Below are 18,380 nucleotides of genomic sequence, written 5' to 3'. Positions count from 1 at the left end.
GTTGCCAGTTAGAGAGAGAGAGAGAGAGAGAGAGAGAGAGAGAGAATGGGGAGCAATACACTGGTGGGATTTCAGGACCATCTGAAGTTAGCGAGGGAATATGCTCTTGAAGGCCTGTATGATACTTCGGTAATCTTCTTTGATGGCGTTATTGCTCAGATCAACAAGTAATCTCTCTTTCCCTCTCTGGCTTTAACCAATTTCCTCTCTAGAACTTCAAATTTCTCGTTATCTGATTTTCGATCTTTTCTGATATTTCAATCTGTTTACCGCTTTGAATTCGATTCATCTTGCCTTCTTCATACTGTTTCAATCTCTCCTCTTATCTTTTATAGTCAGATTGTTGTGATTTTTACTTTTTTGGGTCTGCTACGAGTAATTTGAAAGAAATGTGTGGTAAAATAAAAGAAAAATATTCATTGTTTTGTTATTGTGCGGATGTACTGAATAATGTAGAGGTGGCTATTGAGTCTTTTTTTTTTCTTTAGCATTGGAATGCCGAACGTATTTCAACTTTAAAGTTTGAAGAAGATATGGTATTGTTTCTTCCTATTTTAGGTAATCGAAAATCCGTAAACAATGGTCCACAATTCCCTGCGTTGGCTTGTTCTAAATTAATTTAAATTTATTTAAATTTATTGTTGAGATTGGAGAGCGGCGGAATGAGATACGATGAATCATGATGTCTTGGTAAGAGCATAACTTGTGGAAGTGGATCATATTTCGGTTTGTTGGTTAGTGATCATACAATGCCCTGTACACTGCCACCAATTTAGTTTCTAGTTTCCGTGAAGGATGCATAAGCAAAAGGGATAAAACAAAAGTGTTGATTGATACTGCTCCTGCGATGGGGAGATAAAATTCTGCAGAATCTCTCGTTTTTTTTTAATCTTTTTTTAATGTTTTTAGGTATGGTTTTCTTCGGTATGGTTCTCACTGAAGTTTACTGATTTATCAATTTTAGGCATCTTAGTTCAGTAGATGACCCTTTAATGCGTGCAAAATGGATGAATGTGAAAAAATCCCTTACTGAGGAAATAGAAGTTGTGAAGCAGTTAGATACAGAGAGAAAAGCTTTTAAGGAAATACCCATGGGTCGACGTGCAGCTTCTCCTCCAATTCATGCTAAATCATCATTTGTTTTTCAACCGTTAGATGAGTATCCAACTTCTTCAGCTCCTTCCATGGATGATCCTGATGTCTGGAGGCCGCCAAGTAGGGACTCTGCAAGTAGAAGGCCTGCAAGGGCTGGTCAAGTTGGTATGAGGAAGTCACCACAGGATGGGGCTTGGGCTCGTGGTTCCACCAGACCAAATACTACCACTCGTGGTGCAAAGGCTGGTGGTCCAAGTCGTGTTAACTCTGGTGCCCGTGCGGCAACTACTGGAAAGAAAGGCTCTAGTACTACTGGTAAATCTAGCAAGACGGATTCTGCAGTAAGTTCTGTGAGCCCAAATTTAATTCTCTGTTCCTTTTTCCTCCATTAAAAACTTGGAACATCTGCATGTGTGGATCTCTTCTTTTGTTGCATGAGACATATGATCCAGCCTTCTTTTGAGTTCATTGCTCGCATGTTCCAATTCGTATGGGTCTTTGCTTAGGGGCATTTGGTGGTGAGCTATGCATTTGAAATTCCGTACCTTTGTGATGTTTTACCCTCCTCTTGTACGTAAAAGTTATGGAGTTAAGCCATTTATGGTGTTTTAATTCTTGTACGATTTGTTTTCTCACATTCATTAGATTTTGGGCTAGTTTGGGCGTTGTTTTAAAATAGTTTTTTTTTCAGAATAATATTTCAGAGGAAATATATGCACATAACCATTTCTTATTTCATATGACTTGATTTTTTTTTTGCAAAAAATGAAGTTATTCTCACCCCCCCCCCCAAAGTCATGGGTTTGTGATAACCTTTGCAAGACATTATACAGTTTTGTAAACAAAAATTGAGAACTGTTTTAAGAATAGGTTGCTGTTGAAGCCCTTGATATCATTTTTTTCTTCATTCATTATTTCCCACCATCGTTAGTTCAATTAATTTCATGAATTATTGATTTATTATGAATACTATCTTAAGTTTGTACAGTATATCGTGCATATAAACTAATGAATGATATTGTTAGAATGGTGACGATGAGGGAAATTCTAAGAAGGGACAGTATGAGGGACCTGATCCTGATCTAGCTGCTATGCTCGAAAGAGATGTGTTGGAAACTAGTCCAGGAGTGAGATGGGATGATGTTGCTGGCCTGAGTGAAGCAAAAAGACTTCTGGAGGAAGCTGTTGTTCTTCCCCTGTGGATGCCAGAATATTTTCAGGTATTCTTGAATTAGTTCACTAGAATTACCTTTGGGGCCACCTGATAAGTTTGTAAACTAATAATACCAAACCAATCATCACTCTGTGCTGATATATTCGTCCCATGATGATTAATATGCTTGGTTATATCTGTACCCGAAGCTGATGTGTGCTTTCACCTTCAACGATTTAAATCAACAATCAATCTAAGGGGTCTATTCAACCTGACCTTTAGGAGGGCCTATCTTGTTACTGCCAAATGATTGATAGAAAGATTGAAATTTTACAGAATTCAAACCTAAAGTTTCTTCTAGCTTTAGATTTTAGTCTGCCGAGTGCATTTGGTTGAGTTGATGTATTTGTATTCTGTTGTCCCCTGCTGGCCATAGTGTGCTTATTACCTGTGTCCATGTGTCACACATACTAATCTTGCTGTTTTTTCCTTGCAGGGAATAAGGAGACCATGGAAAGGAGTCCTAATGTTTGGCCCTCCTGGGACTGGGAAGACATTACTTGCGAAAGCTGTGGCAACCGAGTGTGGCACAACCTTTTTTAATGTTTCTTCTGCCACCTTGGCTTCAAAATGGCGTGGGGAGAGTGAGCGCATGGTCCGGTGCCTGTTTGAACTTGCAAGATCTCATGCACCAAGTACTATCTTCATTGATGAAATTGACTCCCTATGTAATGCTCGTGGGTAAGATTCTTCACTTGATTAGAGTTGGAGATGATTTTTGGTGTCTTTTCTATTGGAGATTTTTGCTTTAGTTTTACTCCTGTCTCCCTCCGGCCTAATTTTTGTGAAGAAAAATAAATGCATCTATGTGTTTTCTTTAGGGCTTCTGGTGAGCACGAATCATCCAGAAGAGTGAAGTCAGAACTTTTAGTTCAGGTAGATGGTGTAAACAATAGTTCCTCCAGTGAAGACCGTAAGATAGTGATGGTTTTGGCTGCAACAAACTTCCCGTGGGACATTGATGAGGCACTTAGGTTGGTCCTTTTAATATGTCTTCTTATACTAAATTTTTTGAAGTAATTTTTATTCTCTATGTGGTAGAAGTTACTCTTATCTGGGGATTACCGGGTAATTTCTTCTTTTAATTGCTACTACTATTTCAGGAGGAGGCTTGAAAAGCGTATTTATATTCCTCTTCCTAATTTTGAGAGCAGAAAGGAGCTTATCAGGATAAATCTAAAAACTGTTGAGGTAAACCAAGTGCTATTCGTTAAGTATCAGAACACTATTGGACTGATTGTACTTATATAAGTATGCATGCAAATCCATTTCTCCTTTGAAATTCTGAGATGCTTAGTTCTAGAACGAATTGTCTCAATTTGGTTTGTTTTGCTTGTTCTCACCTGTTTTTATTTATTTTATTTTTTTTTTATTTTTTTATTTTTTTATTTTTTTTTGTGGTTTAATTACTTCTTTTGGGTCATTTATCATTGTTTGGGAAGAAATCTTTATTTCGTAGTCAATGAGAAAAATATTTATCTCATAAGTTTAAATGGTTGCTGATTTGAATAAACTTACTTGATGCAAATGTATTATGGTTATCCATACCAGGTGGCTCCTGATGTGGATATCGATGATGTTGCTCGCCGGACAGAAGGATATAGTGGGGATGATCTAACAAATGTCTGCAGAGATGCTTCCTTGAATGGAATGAGACGTAAAATAGCTGGAAAAACTCGCGATGAGATTAAGAATATGGCCAAGGATGATATTTCAAAGGACCCTGTTGCCATGTGCGACTTTGAAGAAGCATTGAAGAAGGTACAGCGAAGTGTTTCTGCTGCTGACATCGAACGGCATGAGAAGTGGTATTCAGAATTTGGGTCTGCATAAATTTCACGCTATGATGAAGATAGTAATGGATTCACCACTTTCCATTCTGCAGAGTGATTTGTTTTTTTTTTATTTTGTTTTCTGATAATCATTGTGTTGTCTCGGTGTGACTAATAGTAATCCAACTGCAGCCTTCTATACACTTGTAATCCCTTGCTTCCCTTAACCACTGATTCTGTGCAGCTTTATCATTTACGAAGAAGTTTTAAGTTTTCATTGACATTCAACAATGAATTGTATTATTTTAGATCTGTTAATGTTGCCATCAATTCACGCCATGAAATTAGTTTTGAAGGGTTATCTTGAACTAGCATTGATTTATATAATACTTGTGTTTGCTGGTTTATGTATATTTTTTTCCATACAATTTAAAATGTGGGTTTTCTCTATGTATCTAACTGGAGGTTGAGCATTATTCGTGACACCACCAATCCTGGTCTCTAATAGAAAAACCCGCTGCCAAAGATGTGTGTGGGTGGGTGGTTGGGGTGGAGGGTGTTCATTCAGTTTTAAATGGTGGAATAGCTCTTCACAGTCTTTAGCAACAGAAACAATGGAGGAAGGGTTCAATCTCTGCATCCTCATCTCCATTTCTTTTCAATTCCTTCTTCCAACCAGTGGAATTCTGAACAAGTCAAATGAGTTGGTTTCATACTCAGCCCGAGGTATGAATGTAAAGTTCTGCTTGTAGCATTTGGTTTTGTTGTTCATTTCTTTGGGTTGGTTAGGTAGGCTTAATTCTATTTTATATTCTGATTTTATTTGCAGGTACCGCTGTGTGTTCAGGCATAAATTGTGGGCAAGGAACTTGCAAGGCATCTAATGCTTCATTTCTTGGTTTCGATATGCGTGCAGTTCTGGTTGGAGGAAACTCCAAATTGGTCTCTTCACCTTCCCATTCCCTTATTGTATTCTTCCCAACTGTAAGAATCTCTCTCTCTCTGTCCCTATCTATCTAGACACGCACACATCTGCAAACCCACATGCATTCTACAGATTGTACCTTACAATAACGGATACATATTAGGTAGTTAATATGCCTTCTTATTTGATGCTTTTGATTAATCTTCATCTAGTTTAATTCTACTAATCAAAATTGCATAAAACAGAATTGTGCCTAGAATTTAGAAGTAAAAGATATGGAATTGGTCAATAGATTAAATCAACCGTCGGATTGATTTGTTGTATTTGGATATGAAAAATTGCAATGCAGTTTTGTAAACTCGTTAAACCAACTTGAATTTTGTTGGCTTTTACCTTTTACAAAGATATCTGCATCATTGAGAAAATAGGACACATGCCATACATCTATACTTGATAAAGAATCACATTTTGTTTTAAAGAAATCAAGCTCATTTATTTCTGAATTACTTAATAGCATAGTGTACGATTATTCCTCGTCCATATATTTAGTTCATGAGCGTATGAGCGTGAAGAATCCTTTGTCAGGAATGTACAAACTGTCTTTTCTGATCATGGGCGTTGTCCAGTTTCTCTGTATTAAAACAGAATATGAACAACACAACAAAGATTGTTAATAATAAGATGAGCTGTAAAATAGAACAAATTATGGCAACATTACTTCTCTGCTGCGTGTACTTCTAATTGTACAGCTTTCAGACAAGTAGGTGAGAGGGGGAAAAAAAAGCGCCTTTATTGGAAATAGATAACTAAACATAGATGAACTGTTACCGAACTTTCAGGCACTGCCGAATTCTAAAGTGGCGGCGGATCTCCACTTCAACCACCACTGCCACCAACAACGGTGGTTCCTTTCCTTCATATACCTTTGGGTTTCTCGAACTGTATGCCGCATTCTAAATCACATGCAGAATTTTACTCTCTTGTTTATATTAAACTCTGTAAACCAATTAGATTTCCAGTTATGTTCTCTTGATCTCAGTAATATTGTCTTTGAAAGTGAAGAAAGAGCTTTCATTTTAAAGTTTCAGGTTGCGGGGTTGTTTGGTGTGGTAATGGAACCTGCGTGGCCGATTGAGCAGCTTTGTTCCTACACACTTGCCACTGCGGCGAAGGTTTCGGGAATCTATTGACCTGACATTCTTACCATGCTTTAAACACAGTAAGTACGAGAAAATTTTTAGGGTCATTACATATCGCTTGGATTTAGCCATATTACTATTATTCCAATTTTGGTTAATGGTAATTGGTATTGAGCCTCACCCAATTCAAGGATTCATTATCATAATAAGAGTCGTTTTTCGAGATGGTCTAACCATACCCAAACTAGTATTGTTATGCATGAATGTTTTGAATTTCTTTTATAACATATGATTAATATATATATATATATATATATATATATATGACTTGTTCTTACCGGCTAAGTTGTAAGATTTATTAGACATTTTTTTAAGTTTATTAGACATTGTTTAAAGTTTATGAAACAAATAAAATGCAAATGTGTGTGTTTAAGCATGAATAAGTATCATTCCATATGCTCATTCACTTTTACTAGATATACTTGTTCTATCACTGAAGACAATAATTGTACAAAGAATTTTGATCTTAATACTAAGACATAACATTATGATTTAGGATCGGCCCACAAACTGAAATGCTCATGGAATTTCCCTTCCTTTGCCATGCAAGTAATTGCTGTGACCAACCTAACATGGCTCTGAAGGATGCTTACAATCATGGACATGACACCAATATTTTCGGTACATTTCCAATAGTTTCAGCGTGTGGTAGACATTTCATATTAGGTTACTTCCCTAATTAAATGTAACTATTAACTTGTTATACTATATATATGTACAAGAACCACGATTTGGGCATTTACAAATATCTAATATCTTTTTAAAGTGACTCATTGATGTCTCAATAATATTTGTCCCTAATCTTTTCAAAATTTTAATTTCATCCCTTACGAACAAGCTAGCGAACAAGACTATTTGGTCATTTTGATGGTCGAGCTGGTTGAAGAACATATCATAGTGAATTGTCCAAGTGCTCTCCCTTCTTAGCTTTGTCTCATAGTCGAGATCATAATCATTGTTGGTCCTTTTGACATTACATTCTTGGTTGTCTTCGGTCTGGTAGGAAAGAAATCTGTAGTTAGTGACTAGTTTCGCTATGAAGCTACGTGTTCTGTTTACACGCTATTAAGCACAAACTCTCTTTCGAAAAGGACAACGGTTTTACATTATATACATCTTATTAATGATTTGATATAGATTTGAACTCTCATTGCAGCGGTACCAAAAGACCCTTGGACTTAGCATTGGGCTGAAAAGAAGGCTATCTTCTTGTGGCCTACACAGATTGGCTCACAAGGTTAAGCTCAGCCCATTTACAAAGGGACTTGGGTAAAAGAGAGGAGGAAGAAGAAGAAGAAGAAGAAGAAGAGCCATACATTAGTTAAGTGGATAGAGAGTTAGAAGAATTTCTGAAATTTGATTCATGTCATTTAGTGTCATGTCATGTTGGTTCTAATTTCTCTCAATCTTTTTGGTGATAATATTATCCAGAAAGAAGACAAATGCATGTGCCCAAAGAAGATCTACATCCTCGTGGAAGGTGATGTTTAGAGCCAAAGCCAAAGCCAAATCCAAAGCCAAAGACAAAACTAAACGTTAGCTTTTTTTCTCCTATTTAACGTTTTGTTTCTTTTTCCCATTGTCTTATCTACAAAAACCAAAACTATACAACTTGCTTTTGTGATCTTGGGTCTGGATTCCATGGCCTCAACTCCATTGCATGTGCCTCTCATAACCAAACTACAACCTTTCTCTCTCCCCAAACTCCCCACTACTTGTCTCCAAACTTTCTAAATTTGTGTCTATTTGATCTTTAAACTTCAACAGGGTGTCTTGATGATAAATCATCTGATTTATATGATGCTTTTTTTTAAAGACTTACGAACCTATTAAACACAAAATTGAAGTGGTTATTTTTTGTGTCGCATGAAGCAGCTCTCTATTGTATTATGATTGTTCATTGTAGTGGTTACCTAGAAAAGCTTAGTATATAGGTATGGGTGCTCATAAATGGACACACCATCAGAGGAATAATCAGACAAGTTGAGGGTCGCACAATTATATATTTATTTCTTCATACTTTACCTCTCTCTCTCTCTTGGTCTTCTCGAGGAAACAAAAAAAAGGGTTTAGATCTATATGAAAACCTTCTTGTACAACAAAAACCTTTTGATTCCATTCATTTTGATTCCATGCCATGAAATAACAACAAAAACCTTCTTGTACAAGAATAAATCAACCTCACACTTCTTTGTCTCTTTAAAAATCTCTTATTTTCATATCATTTCGTCATTGGGGTTTTCAAAACTTTTTGTTATTTGTTTATGAAGATTTCTAAGTTTTGAATTTTGAATTTGGATTCTAATGGATGTTAATCTAAATCTTTTGAGTAGGAATCTATTATTTGAAAGATTCTGACTTTGATAGGTCTCGACATCTTTTTGTCGTGATAATTTACGTACACTTATTAGAATTTTTAGCGATATATATATTTTTAAATGGGTTAATATTACTTTTTTTTTAGTAATCTATTAGAACTATTTTCAAATTTATTTTTAAAGAATAAGATAAAAACTAAATTCAAATTGAATGGTAAACATGTTAGTTTTAAAAACATAGAGATTACATAGAAAATTGTATTTGATTATAATTTTAAAATCATTAATCATTACTCTATTATTGGGTAGAATCTTGGTGACCTATGTTTGGTCATGTTTACCTCGATTCTTTAATTGACAATTTCGATAATGTCATTTATATAATTTTTTTAATTTGATAATATATTAATTATATAATCCTTTTGTCTTTTTGAAGTATTGAAAAAGTAAGATTATTAGGGAATTATTTTTGGACTTATTTGTTTGGCCTTATTTATTTGTTCGGGAGTTTTTTAAGTATTTGTTTGGAACTTATTTGTTCTTTTAAGCCTCTCCTATTCTTAAGATCTCTCGTTCAGATGTGTATTCGGTTCATTCATGTACTATTTTTTTTTACTCGAATGTGAGAATAGTATATACGAAACAGATGGTAAAGAATAACAAATAAATAGGTTTGCATCCATTAGAAAATGAGTGAATGATATTGTTGGAAAATAGGAATAACACAAAATGGTTAGCTTTATCTTGTAAAAGGACAGGACACATGCCAATCCACCTTGTCTTTCTCTTCTCCAAACTCTTTAAATCTCATATTCTAAGCTTTCAACTTCCTCTTTGTTTTTACCTTTGTCTACTTCCCCTTCTTTCCAAAACTCTTTCTTCATATATTTATAAAATCCATAACCTACAACAAATTATCTAACCCTTTCGTTACCTGATATTTAAATCACGTTCCTTTCTCAATACAAAACCACGAATTGACTAAAAAGATCAAAATTTATCTTAATTCTATGATTGAAACACTGGTAAATTTTCACATTCTTTTCTTTCTGACCAATACCTTAGCTCACTACAAACACGGGTTAGATCGGGTCGGGTGGGTTTTGGTAGGATGAATTTGGAGGATGTGTGATAATGGAGATGAGGATTTTGTTTGTGTGGTATATATCTTGTAAGTGTGTGTGGTAAGAAAAAAGACAATAAGGCAACTAAGCCACCTTCTTCATGCAAAGGACCCATAATAAGCTAAGGATATAATGAGTTGGCTCCATTATCCTTAAACAAACAGACAAATAAGGGAACTAAGCCACCTTCCAAATCAACTAGACCCCATCAAATCAAAACGACACCGTTTATTCTTCCTCCATTCTCGATGAAGTTGCCTAGTAGAGATGTCCACGGAATGTGGTGGGGACGGGAAAGCCTTCTCTGTCCTCATCCCTGTCACCTATTTCATTCCCCATCTTTAATAAGTGTTGAAAATATATTTATATTAAACGGAACGGGGATGAAGCAAGATCGGGAATTGAGCGGGGTAGGGACGAGGAATATAATCTTGTCCCCGACCCCATTTATTCATCTGGGAAAAAATGTTCCCTACTCGCTCCCCTATTCTCCGTCTAAAGAGGGAATCTCCTTATTTGGGACAAGTCTTCCTAAGTAAAATGAATATCTATAGTTAGAGTTATACTAGAAACAAAACAATAAAAAGAGTGATAGCTAGTTTTTCTGCTTCTTTTTTCCTTTTTCGAGTCGAAAATTCTTTATTCAATTGAGCTATACTCGAATTGATATGTAACTTACATTAAAAAATTTAAGTCTGATTTGATACCAATTTTGTGAATGAAAATGATTCGGAAAAGGATTTATGATCAAACAAAAAAGAAACATTAATGATTATATATCATTGAACATTTATTATCTCAATTTTTAGGTGTTTTTTTTTTTTTTAATTCTTTAGATTCTCTCTCTTCCATAATGTGAGGATATACATGCAGTAGATTCTGACTGAATTCAATGAATGAATGAAAAAAAAAAAAAAACACTCACTCACCCTATGAGAAAATCTAAGTAGTTGTAACAGCCGAAGCTTACTCGGAGTAGATATTGTTTTTTTTGAATTTTTTCTTTCAAAAATGTTTTTGCACATTTATATAGAATATTTCGTTCTCCTCTCCAAAAGATGTGGGATCTTACAATCCACCTCTTTCAGGGCTCAGCGTTTTTACTGGCACTCGTTCCACTCTCCAATCAGTTGATATGTCTGATCTCATTAACATGGGTTGTCTCTTGATTTCCTTGAGAGTTAGCTGAGAGCTGGAAAACAGAGAGACAAAAGAAAAAAGAATCCCCTAGATAAGAGCAAAATAAGTTGCCAATGATCATCCATCTACCTTGGCTGACAAACATTTGGAAGCTATCTAAGACTTGACTTGCCCTTTTCAGTATACCCGTCTATTATAATCTAAAATGAATAAAACCGTGAAATTCGTGACGTTCAAGAGACTCGAGGAGGAAAAGAAGAAAGAAAATGATGACGACGACGACGATGATGAAGAAGATAAAGAAAAAGAAGCGTAATTGAACCCGATATAAGGTAAAGTTTTCTCGAATATTAAAATATTAATGTAAGGACACAAAATGGCCATCAAAGCCATGCTTCTACTTTTTGTCCTCATCTTTTCATTTCTTGAGTCTTTTAGGGTTATCTCCTGTCACCTTCTTTTTTATACATATCTTTGCTGCTATAATCATGTGATTGGTTGGGAGCAAGAACAAAGCTAATTTCTTAATTTAAAGTAAAGGGAAAAAGAGGCATTCTTTCTTTTGGTGGTTTTCCCAACACCCACCTAGCACCATTCAATAGATATCCGTTCATTTTGACCCTCGATTCAAGTATATCGAAACAAAATGAATGTAACAGTCTAAGCCTACTACTAGAAGATATTGTCCGTTTTGACCCGTTACGTATCGCCATCAGTTTCACTGTTTTAAAACGCGTCTATTAAGAAGAGGTTTTCATACCCTTATAAGGAATGTTTCGTCCTCCTCTCCAACCGATGCGAGATCTCACAATGAAATACTCACAAAACCCATGTAATTATTTCTAACGGTTCATTATAACCTTTAAATGCACGACTATCATATCTCGTGATTCCAACGTGAAGCTTAATGTCCAGTTTTGAACAAACTAAGCTTTTTAACTCACAATATCAACATATTATATCGTGTAAGACACTCGAGTTGTTTCGAGTACGAATGTTTAAACTATTTTGGTAGGTAAAGTGCAATTAGATGTAAAAATAGAAAGGGAAAAAGGGTTTGGGAGAAAAGAAGTGGAAATTTGGCAATCAATTGTCTTTTCTAAAATGCTTTATGCTTTTGATTTTGGTGATTAATGACAGAATCTATCAATATTCTAAACCCCTTTTCTTCATAATTGTCCCTCTCATACTAACTCAAACCAATCTTTATCTATTCATTGGCTCAAAAGAGATACATTGACCCAAAATTTGCATGCGTTTCAAAAAAAAAAAAAAAAAAAACCCAACCCTTTTTCTAGGGGTCTGCCGCTAAGTGATATCAAATACATTTCAAATTAAACTAATCATTGTCAATATATAAAATGATTTGGTTGACATTTTCTCCATTAAAATGGGTATCAACTCACTGTTTAAATAGTGATATCTGTTCATAATCAAATCGGATATTAAGCTTTGATTTGAGTATATACATTAATGTGCAAGTGTTCATGAACATGGGTTGGTTCATGCTTAATATGAAAAAGTGTATGAACATGAAGGGTTTCCATTAGATTTGTGTTTTTTAAAGTACGGATTTTGTATAGTGGGGAGTGCCCACAGCCAACACCAAATTCCACACAAGAATGAATACTAAATAAGGAAACAAAGAGCAAGACCAATCAATTGTCTAAAACTACACATGTTTGGGATAGGTTTTGATGATTCATCAAAAAACATGAACAATGTTTTTATTTATTTATTTGTACTTTGGATTTGATTTTACCTCATCATATTAACCTGAGGCAACCTAGGACGGTCCAACTCGACTGCGACAAGTGTCATTCTAGCTAGCTCAATTTGTCATCTTCCTTAAACACGACAACATACGAACCTTGGTAGCTAGGTTTTGCATGGTCTTAAGATATATGATAAAAAGAACCAATTGATTAGATTGGTATTGTTCCACCATTTCCATGCATGGTTTGGTTTTTAGTGATGCTTTCTTTCCTTTTTTACTTTGGTTTTGGTTGCTTTTGTTTTTTTATGTATCTTTGTTTGGTCATTGGTCGTAATTGTTGGAAACAAACAAATGTAGACATCGTTTGTGCCTATGTTTTTCCTAGTGAACTCTTTTTTTTCCATTTATGGATTTTCTTTGTAAGGTTTTCCTTTTCATGAATTTGTTTCTTTTTTCTCCTTTCCATCTATTGTTGTCCTCTTTCAATAGAGAGCTTCATGAATTTGAATAAGCTACAATATATATATATATATATATAGAGAAAGAGAGAGAGGGGCTATCATGAATATAGGGTTTTTGTTGTCTATACATATTATATGTCTTATCCAAAGTCAAGGCCAAAGTGTGTTGAATTATTTTTCAGGTATCGTTTTTGTCTTATTGTTTGTTTCTACCATCATACCTCAAACCCTATAGTATTATCGAATCGGAAATCTAGTACCTCCTTTGATAGCTATTAGGGTTTCAGGGTTTTGATAACTTTTAGGGTTTTGAAATTCTGATGCTTCATTTGATAACAATTAGGATTTCGAAAACTTGATACTTCATTTGAAAACTATCAGGGTTTCAGAAACATGGTGCTTCATTTAATAACTATTAGGGTTTCGAAGATCTGATACTTCATTTGATAACTTTTAGGATTTTAGAATTTCGATGCTTCATTTGATAAATTTTAGGGTTTCGAAAACTTGATACTTCATTTGAAAACTATCAGGGTTTCAAAAACATGATGCTTCATTTAATAACTATTAGGGTTTCGAAGATCTGATACTTCATTTGATAACTATTAGGGTTTTAGAAATTTGATGCTTCATTTGATAACTTTAAGGGTTTCAGAAACCTGATGCTTCATTTGATAACTATTAGGGTTTTGAAATTCTGATGCTTCATTTGATAACTATTAGGGTTTTGGAAATTCGAGGTCTCATTTGATAGGGTTTCTTTTATAATTTCGTACACTTTCTTCACTATATTATGACTTTAAAAACTAACCAAAACAAAGAAAATCATAGGTAAAAATAACGTTTAAAGCTTAAATTTTTAAAAAAGTTATCAAACGGGGTTTAATTTTAATTTGTCGGGTTGTTTATAATTTCAATGAAAAACAAAATTGGAAGAAGAAAAAGGAAAAACAAAGAATATGAAATTTATAAAAAAAAAAAATGTCAATTTCAAATGAATAGCATGGAGCACATTGTTGAAAATGAAAAGGATGGAAACCAATAAATAAGGTCCAAAACAAAAGCATCTTTGTGCCTTCTTTTCATGATGCAATATTCTAACCCTAAATCATTAGCCCTAAGAACAAAAAGCTTCGATAATTCCAAAACTTTATGGATATATTACTATCAATCCCCACCAATACCTTCTTCTTCGACCTTCTACATTCTTCCTTCCTTCTCACCATAATCTACATTAATTCGTATATCAAACTATATATTATAAATTTATGTGAATCCATAACCATATTATATAAATATACACTAAGATAAGAGAGAGATTGATGTGTATGTGTTATGTATATATTGGAGGTAGCAAACTAAAGCATGATTTGTTACAAGAAATGACCCGACCTCATCATGTTTGGGCCACGTGAAAGGCATATGCATGTAAAATGAGCATAATATAATGCATTTATGTTGGAAGATTGAGTATCATATGGCCCATGTAAGAGGGTCATTCCAACTAGGGATGACTTGACAACAAACGACATCATGAAATCTTCTTTTTTCGTATGTTTCACAAGACGAGGGTTTTGAGCAGCTATAAAGGGTGGAGATGGAGATGGAGATGAAGATACTGTATACAATCACCAAAATAACAGTGTCTCGGAATGACTCGGATAGGCCTTCTAATCAGACTCTGACTGGTGGGGGGTTGATGGTTATGAGTCGGGAGCCCCCACGTTTGTCTCAATAACAAGACAAGACCAAAAACATACAACTTCAACTCCTTCTCTCTCTCTCTCTCGTTATGTTTTTTCCTTCTCAAGATGTAACCACTAAAGACCAAAACAAGCTTTTACTCTAAATAACCAAATCTTTGAATTTTACTTCTTATATTTACTACTCTTTTTTCTTTTATTGTAAGTCATGGGTTTGTGTGTGTGTTTGTAGGGGTGAAAAGACAAGATTACCCTTGGAGATCATTGGTTGTATTGGTGAGTGGAGCCCATGTATGTACATATAAGAGGAAGGGTAGTATGGTCAAAATGAAAAGAGAAGTATTGTCATGTAGTTTAGAGAGAGTATAGTTTAGGAGAGGGGAAGGGGAAGAGGGTATGTTTGATTTAGATGGTTTTCTACTTGAGGACAAGACAAAGGCACATGGAGATAGGGGCGAAAGGGCAGTGTGTGTTTGTTTTGATGGAATTTTTTTTTTTTTAAATATTTATTTATTATTATTTTTTTTTTTATTATTATTATCAAGGGATTATTGGGTTTTTTTTTTTTTTTTTTTTTTGAGAAAAATCTTGAGAAATAGTGAGAGAGGTAGGGAGGGATCTTGTGTGGTTATGTTATAAGATAGTTTTGTTGGAGAGGACAAAATGGTCCTTTCCTATTTTGTTCTTTCTCTTGTCCAATACAAAACACTCACTCCCCTTTCTTTTCTTGTCTCCTTCCATTAACTCTCCCTTCCCAACACCACTCACTCCTCCTTTCCAACATTATACTACTCACTCTTTCTCTCTCTCTCTCTTCTTTGTCTTTTTCTCTCTCCCAATTCAAACATAGCTCAGTTCTAAGACTCGATCAGATCAAACTCAGTGGTGTGAGTTGGGACAAGTTGTCACCATCGTCGTCTCTATAAATATTGAGTCCATGCCATTCTAATCTCTTAGCCTAATCTTTCCTGTTTAGAATCTAAAAGCTTCTACTACTAACCCATTTCATTTCTACTAACAACATGGCCACCACAATAGCCGACGTCTTCAAATCCTTCCCCGTCCACATCCCCGCCCACAAAAACCTCGACTTTGACTCTCTCCATGAGCTTCCCGACTCCTATGCATGGATTCAACCAGACTCCTTCCCGACCCATAAACATCATAATTCCATTCTCGACTCTAACTCTGATTCCGTTCCATTAATTGACCTTTCTCTACCCAACGCGGCGACCCTCATAGGCAACGCGTTCCGCTCGTGGGGGGCATTCCAGGTCATTAACCACGGCGTCCCCATTTCCCTCCTCCAATCCATTGAATCCTCCGCTGACACGCTCTTCTCTCTACCGCCTTCCCACAAGCTGAAGGCCGCACGTACCCCCGACGGCATCTCCGGCTACGGCCTCGTCCGTATCTCCTCCTTCTTCCCTAAACGTATGTGGTCCGAAGGCTTCACCATTGTCGGCTCTCCCCTCGACCATTTTCGCCAACTCTGGCCTCACGATTACCACAAACACTGGTACATAACCACACTCTTCTTTTTTTTTTTTTTTTAATTAAAAAAAAAAAAAAAACGAAATTCCATTTTGGGTATTAAATATTAATTTTATTATTTTTAGTGAGATTGTAGAGGAGTATGACCGAGAAATGAGGAGTCTATGTGGGAGGCTGATGTGGCTTGGGTTAGGCGAATTGGGGATAACCCGGGATGACATGAAATGGGCCGGGCCGGATGGGGATTTCAAGACCAGTCCAGCAGCGACCCAGTTCAATTCGTACCCGGTCTGCCCGGATCCGGACCGAGCTATGGGACTCGGGCCCCACACCGACACCAGCCTCTTAACCATTGTGTACCAAAACAACACGAGGGGGTTACAAGTTTTGCGAGAAGGGAACCGGTGGGTGACGGTGGAGCCAGTAGCCGGTGGACTAGTGGTTCAAGTAGGAGACTTGCTTCACATTCTGACAAACGGGTTGTACCCGAGTGCACTCCATCAAGCCGTGGTGAACCGGACCCGGAAACGACTCTCGGTGGCTTACGTGTTTGGGCCACCCGAAAGCGCAGAAATTTCACCGCTTAAGAAGCTTTTGGGCCCAACTCAACCGCCACTTTACCGCCCGGTAACTTGGACTGAGTACCTCGGTAAAAAAGCAGAGCATTTCAACAACGCACTGTCGACTGTCCGTGTTTGCGCTCCTATTACTGGACTGTTAGACGTCAACGATCACAGCCGGGTCAAAGTAGGCTAATCCCACCCTAAAACACAGTCAAATTTGAATAAATAAATAAATAAATAAATAAATAAACACAGCTCTAGACTTCTTCAATTTAAGCTATTTTGGCTGACTATATAAATATAATGTAATTTAAGCCAACTTGGAGTAATGGGTTTTATTTTATTTTATTTTATTTTATTTTATTTTATTTTATTTTATTTTATTTTATTTTATTTTTAAGTATTGATTGGTGATTAGGGTTGAAATAATTGGATCTCTTGAGATTATTTTTGTTCTCCCACTTCCAAAACCAAATCACACATTCCTTTCTTTCCCATCTTTAATATTCTTAATCATTGCCTTCAAATGCCTTTCCAAAATGATTAACTCAATCATTAATTAACTAACTTTTAAACTCCATTTATGTCCATTAATTATACCTCTGTTCATAGAATTTACAATCTAAACCCATTATAGATATTGTTTACTTTAACCCATTATGTATCGTTCCACTCTCTAATTGATGTGGGATCCCACAATCCACCCTCTTTGGTGGCCCAATATCCTCATTGGCACACCACTTGCTATCTGACTCTAATACCATTTGTACTAAGCCCAAACCCACCGCTACTAAATATTGTCTGTTTTAGCCCATTACGTATCGTCATCAGCCTATCAGTTTTAAAATACGTCTATTAGGGAGAGGTTTTCACACTCTTATAAGAAATGTTTTGTTTTACTCTCCAACTGTTGTGGGATCTCACACTATTAAATTCACCTAATGTTTCTTGAACAAACCCTAAAAGAACGTCGAGCTAACTTGTATAGATTTTGATGCGTCATTTTAAACCAAATATTGACGCGAGATCTTTTATTAGTGTTTCGAGTTAGCTTGAATGAATTTTGTTAGACGAGCATGTGTGTTTCAACAAATATCTTACCCTCGATCTCTCTAAAGTTTAAGAAAAGCATAGACCTTAAACGTAAATTTTCAAGCTTAAGACGTACTCACCGACGCCCGTGAACATCCGATTAGAAGTATAGGCATATGTATTTCATTTGGACGGTGGAAATGGGTTTTATTGTATCAAAGACTGCAACCATGCACGTGCTTCTTTGTAATTTTGGCTTTTGCTATCCGCCATCTTCCTTTCATCGGATGGGGCAGTTTTTACAGTTTTTACAGTTTTTCCTCCTAATTCTAACCCTAATTTTTCATGCCTACTTTAACGACCGATCTTATAAATCCTAGTTAACTCGAGTCTGATGTAATTCTTACCCTATGTAACATGAAATAGATAAACCCAACATAATCAAACTTTCGATTTAGGGTTTAGGGTTTAGCTTCAACTTCTGAACCTAGTTTAGTAGATCCAACAATATTCATTTATCTTCCTTGAAATCAAAGGTTCAAATCTCCAACCCGAGGAAAAAAATCCCGTGATCTCAAATACTCATTTAGAGGTCGAGTCAGATATGATTTTGAAGTTCCGTTT

At 35.8% G+C, this 18,380-nt stretch overlaps 3 protein-coding genes across 7 annotated transcripts; all 3 read left to right on the top strand.

The window, feature by feature from the left end:
- The first annotated feature begins 31 nt into the window (after positions 1-31).
- Positions 32-4,441, top strand: LOC111778583 (katanin p60 ATPase-containing subunit A1). Its single transcript, XM_087119232.1, has 7 exons — positions 32-167; positions 965-1,436; positions 2,121-2,315; positions 2,745-2,989; positions 3,130-3,282; positions 3,412-3,499; positions 3,860-4,441. Exons 1-7 carry the CDS (start codon positions 46-48, stop codon positions 4,139-4,141), a joined length of 1,557 nt encoding a protein of 518 aa, XP_086975358.1. The 5' UTR covers positions 32-45; the 3' UTR covers positions 4,142-4,441.
- A 130-nt stretch (positions 4,442-4,571) lies between these two features.
- On the top strand, positions 4,572-8,045 carry LOC147787647 (uncharacterized). 5 transcript variants are annotated; one of them, XM_087119237.1, is made up of 6 exons: positions 4,572-4,806; positions 4,910-5,064; positions 5,845-5,946; positions 6,094-6,224; positions 6,701-6,825; positions 7,361-8,045. In XM_087119237.1, the coding sequence occupies exons 1-4, from the start codon at positions 4,695-4,697 to the stop codon at positions 6,193-6,195; spliced, it is 471 nt and encodes a 156-aa protein (XP_086975363.1). In that variant the 5' UTR covers positions 4,572-4,694; the 3' UTR covers positions 6,196-6,224; positions 6,701-6,825; positions 7,361-8,045. The 5 variants fall into 5 exon arrangements, with proteins under 5 accessions (XP_086975363.1, XP_086975362.1, XP_086975360.1 ...); XM_087119236.1 differs by having other exon boundaries at positions 6,088-6,224; XM_087119234.1 differs by having other exon boundaries at positions 5,845-6,224; positions 6,755-6,825.
- Positions 8,046-15,561: 7,516 nt separating this feature from the next.
- On the top strand, positions 15,562-17,097 carry LOC111779061 (gibberellin 3-beta-dioxygenase 1). Its single transcript, XM_023659116.2, has 2 exons — positions 15,562-16,186; positions 16,287-17,097. Exons 1-2 carry the CDS (start codon positions 15,690-15,692, stop codon positions 16,915-16,917), a joined length of 1,128 nt encoding a protein of 375 aa, XP_023514884.1. The 5' UTR covers positions 15,562-15,689; the 3' UTR covers positions 16,918-17,097.
- Positions 17,098-18,380: the final 1,283 nt, after the last annotated feature.

The sequence above is a fragment of the Cucurbita pepo genome, chromosome 17 (genome assembly GCF_057944985.1).
Source record: "Cucurbita pepo subsp. pepo isolate OVF chromosome 17, ASM5794498v1, whole genome shotgun sequence".
Taxonomy (NCBI): Eukaryota; Viridiplantae; Streptophyta; class Magnoliopsida; order Cucurbitales; family Cucurbitaceae; genus Cucurbita; species Cucurbita pepo.
This window is presented reverse-complemented; position numbering and strand designations above follow the sequence as displayed.

Excerpts from the sequence above, each read along its gene's own strand:
- LOC111778583 (XM_087119232.1), top strand. The coding sequence starts at position 46 with ATGGGGAGCAATACACTGGTGGGATTTCAGGACCATCTGAAGTTAGCG. Across the intron at positions 168-964 it reads GTTATTGCTCAGATCAACAA|GCATCTTAGTTCAGTAGATG; the intron begins GTAATCTCTCTT and ends TATCAATTTTAG. Across the intron at positions 2,990-3,129 it reads TCCCTATGTAATGCTCGTGG|GGCTTCTGGTGAGCACGAAT; the intron begins GTAAGATTCTTC and ends TGTTTTCTTTAG.
- LOC147787647 (XM_087119234.1), top strand. The coding sequence starts at position 4,695 with ATGGAGGAAGGGTTCAATCTCTGCATCCTCATCTCCATTTCTTTTCAA. Across the intron at positions 4,807-4,909 it reads GGTTTCATACTCAGCCCGAG|GTACCGCTGTGTGTTCAGGC; the intron begins GTATGAATGTAA and ends TTTTATTTGCAG. Across the intron at positions 5,065-5,844 it reads TTATTGTATTCTTCCCAACT|GCACTGCCGAATTCTAAAGT; the intron begins GTAAGAATCTCT and ends CCGAACTTTCAG.
- LOC111779061 (XM_023659116.2), top strand. The coding sequence starts at position 15,690 with ATGGCCACCACAATAGCCGACGTCTTCAAATCCTTCCCCGTCCACATC. Across the intron at positions 16,187-16,286 it reads CACGATTACCACAAACACTG|TGAGATTGTAGAGGAGTATG; the intron begins GTACATAACCAC and ends TATTATTTTTAG.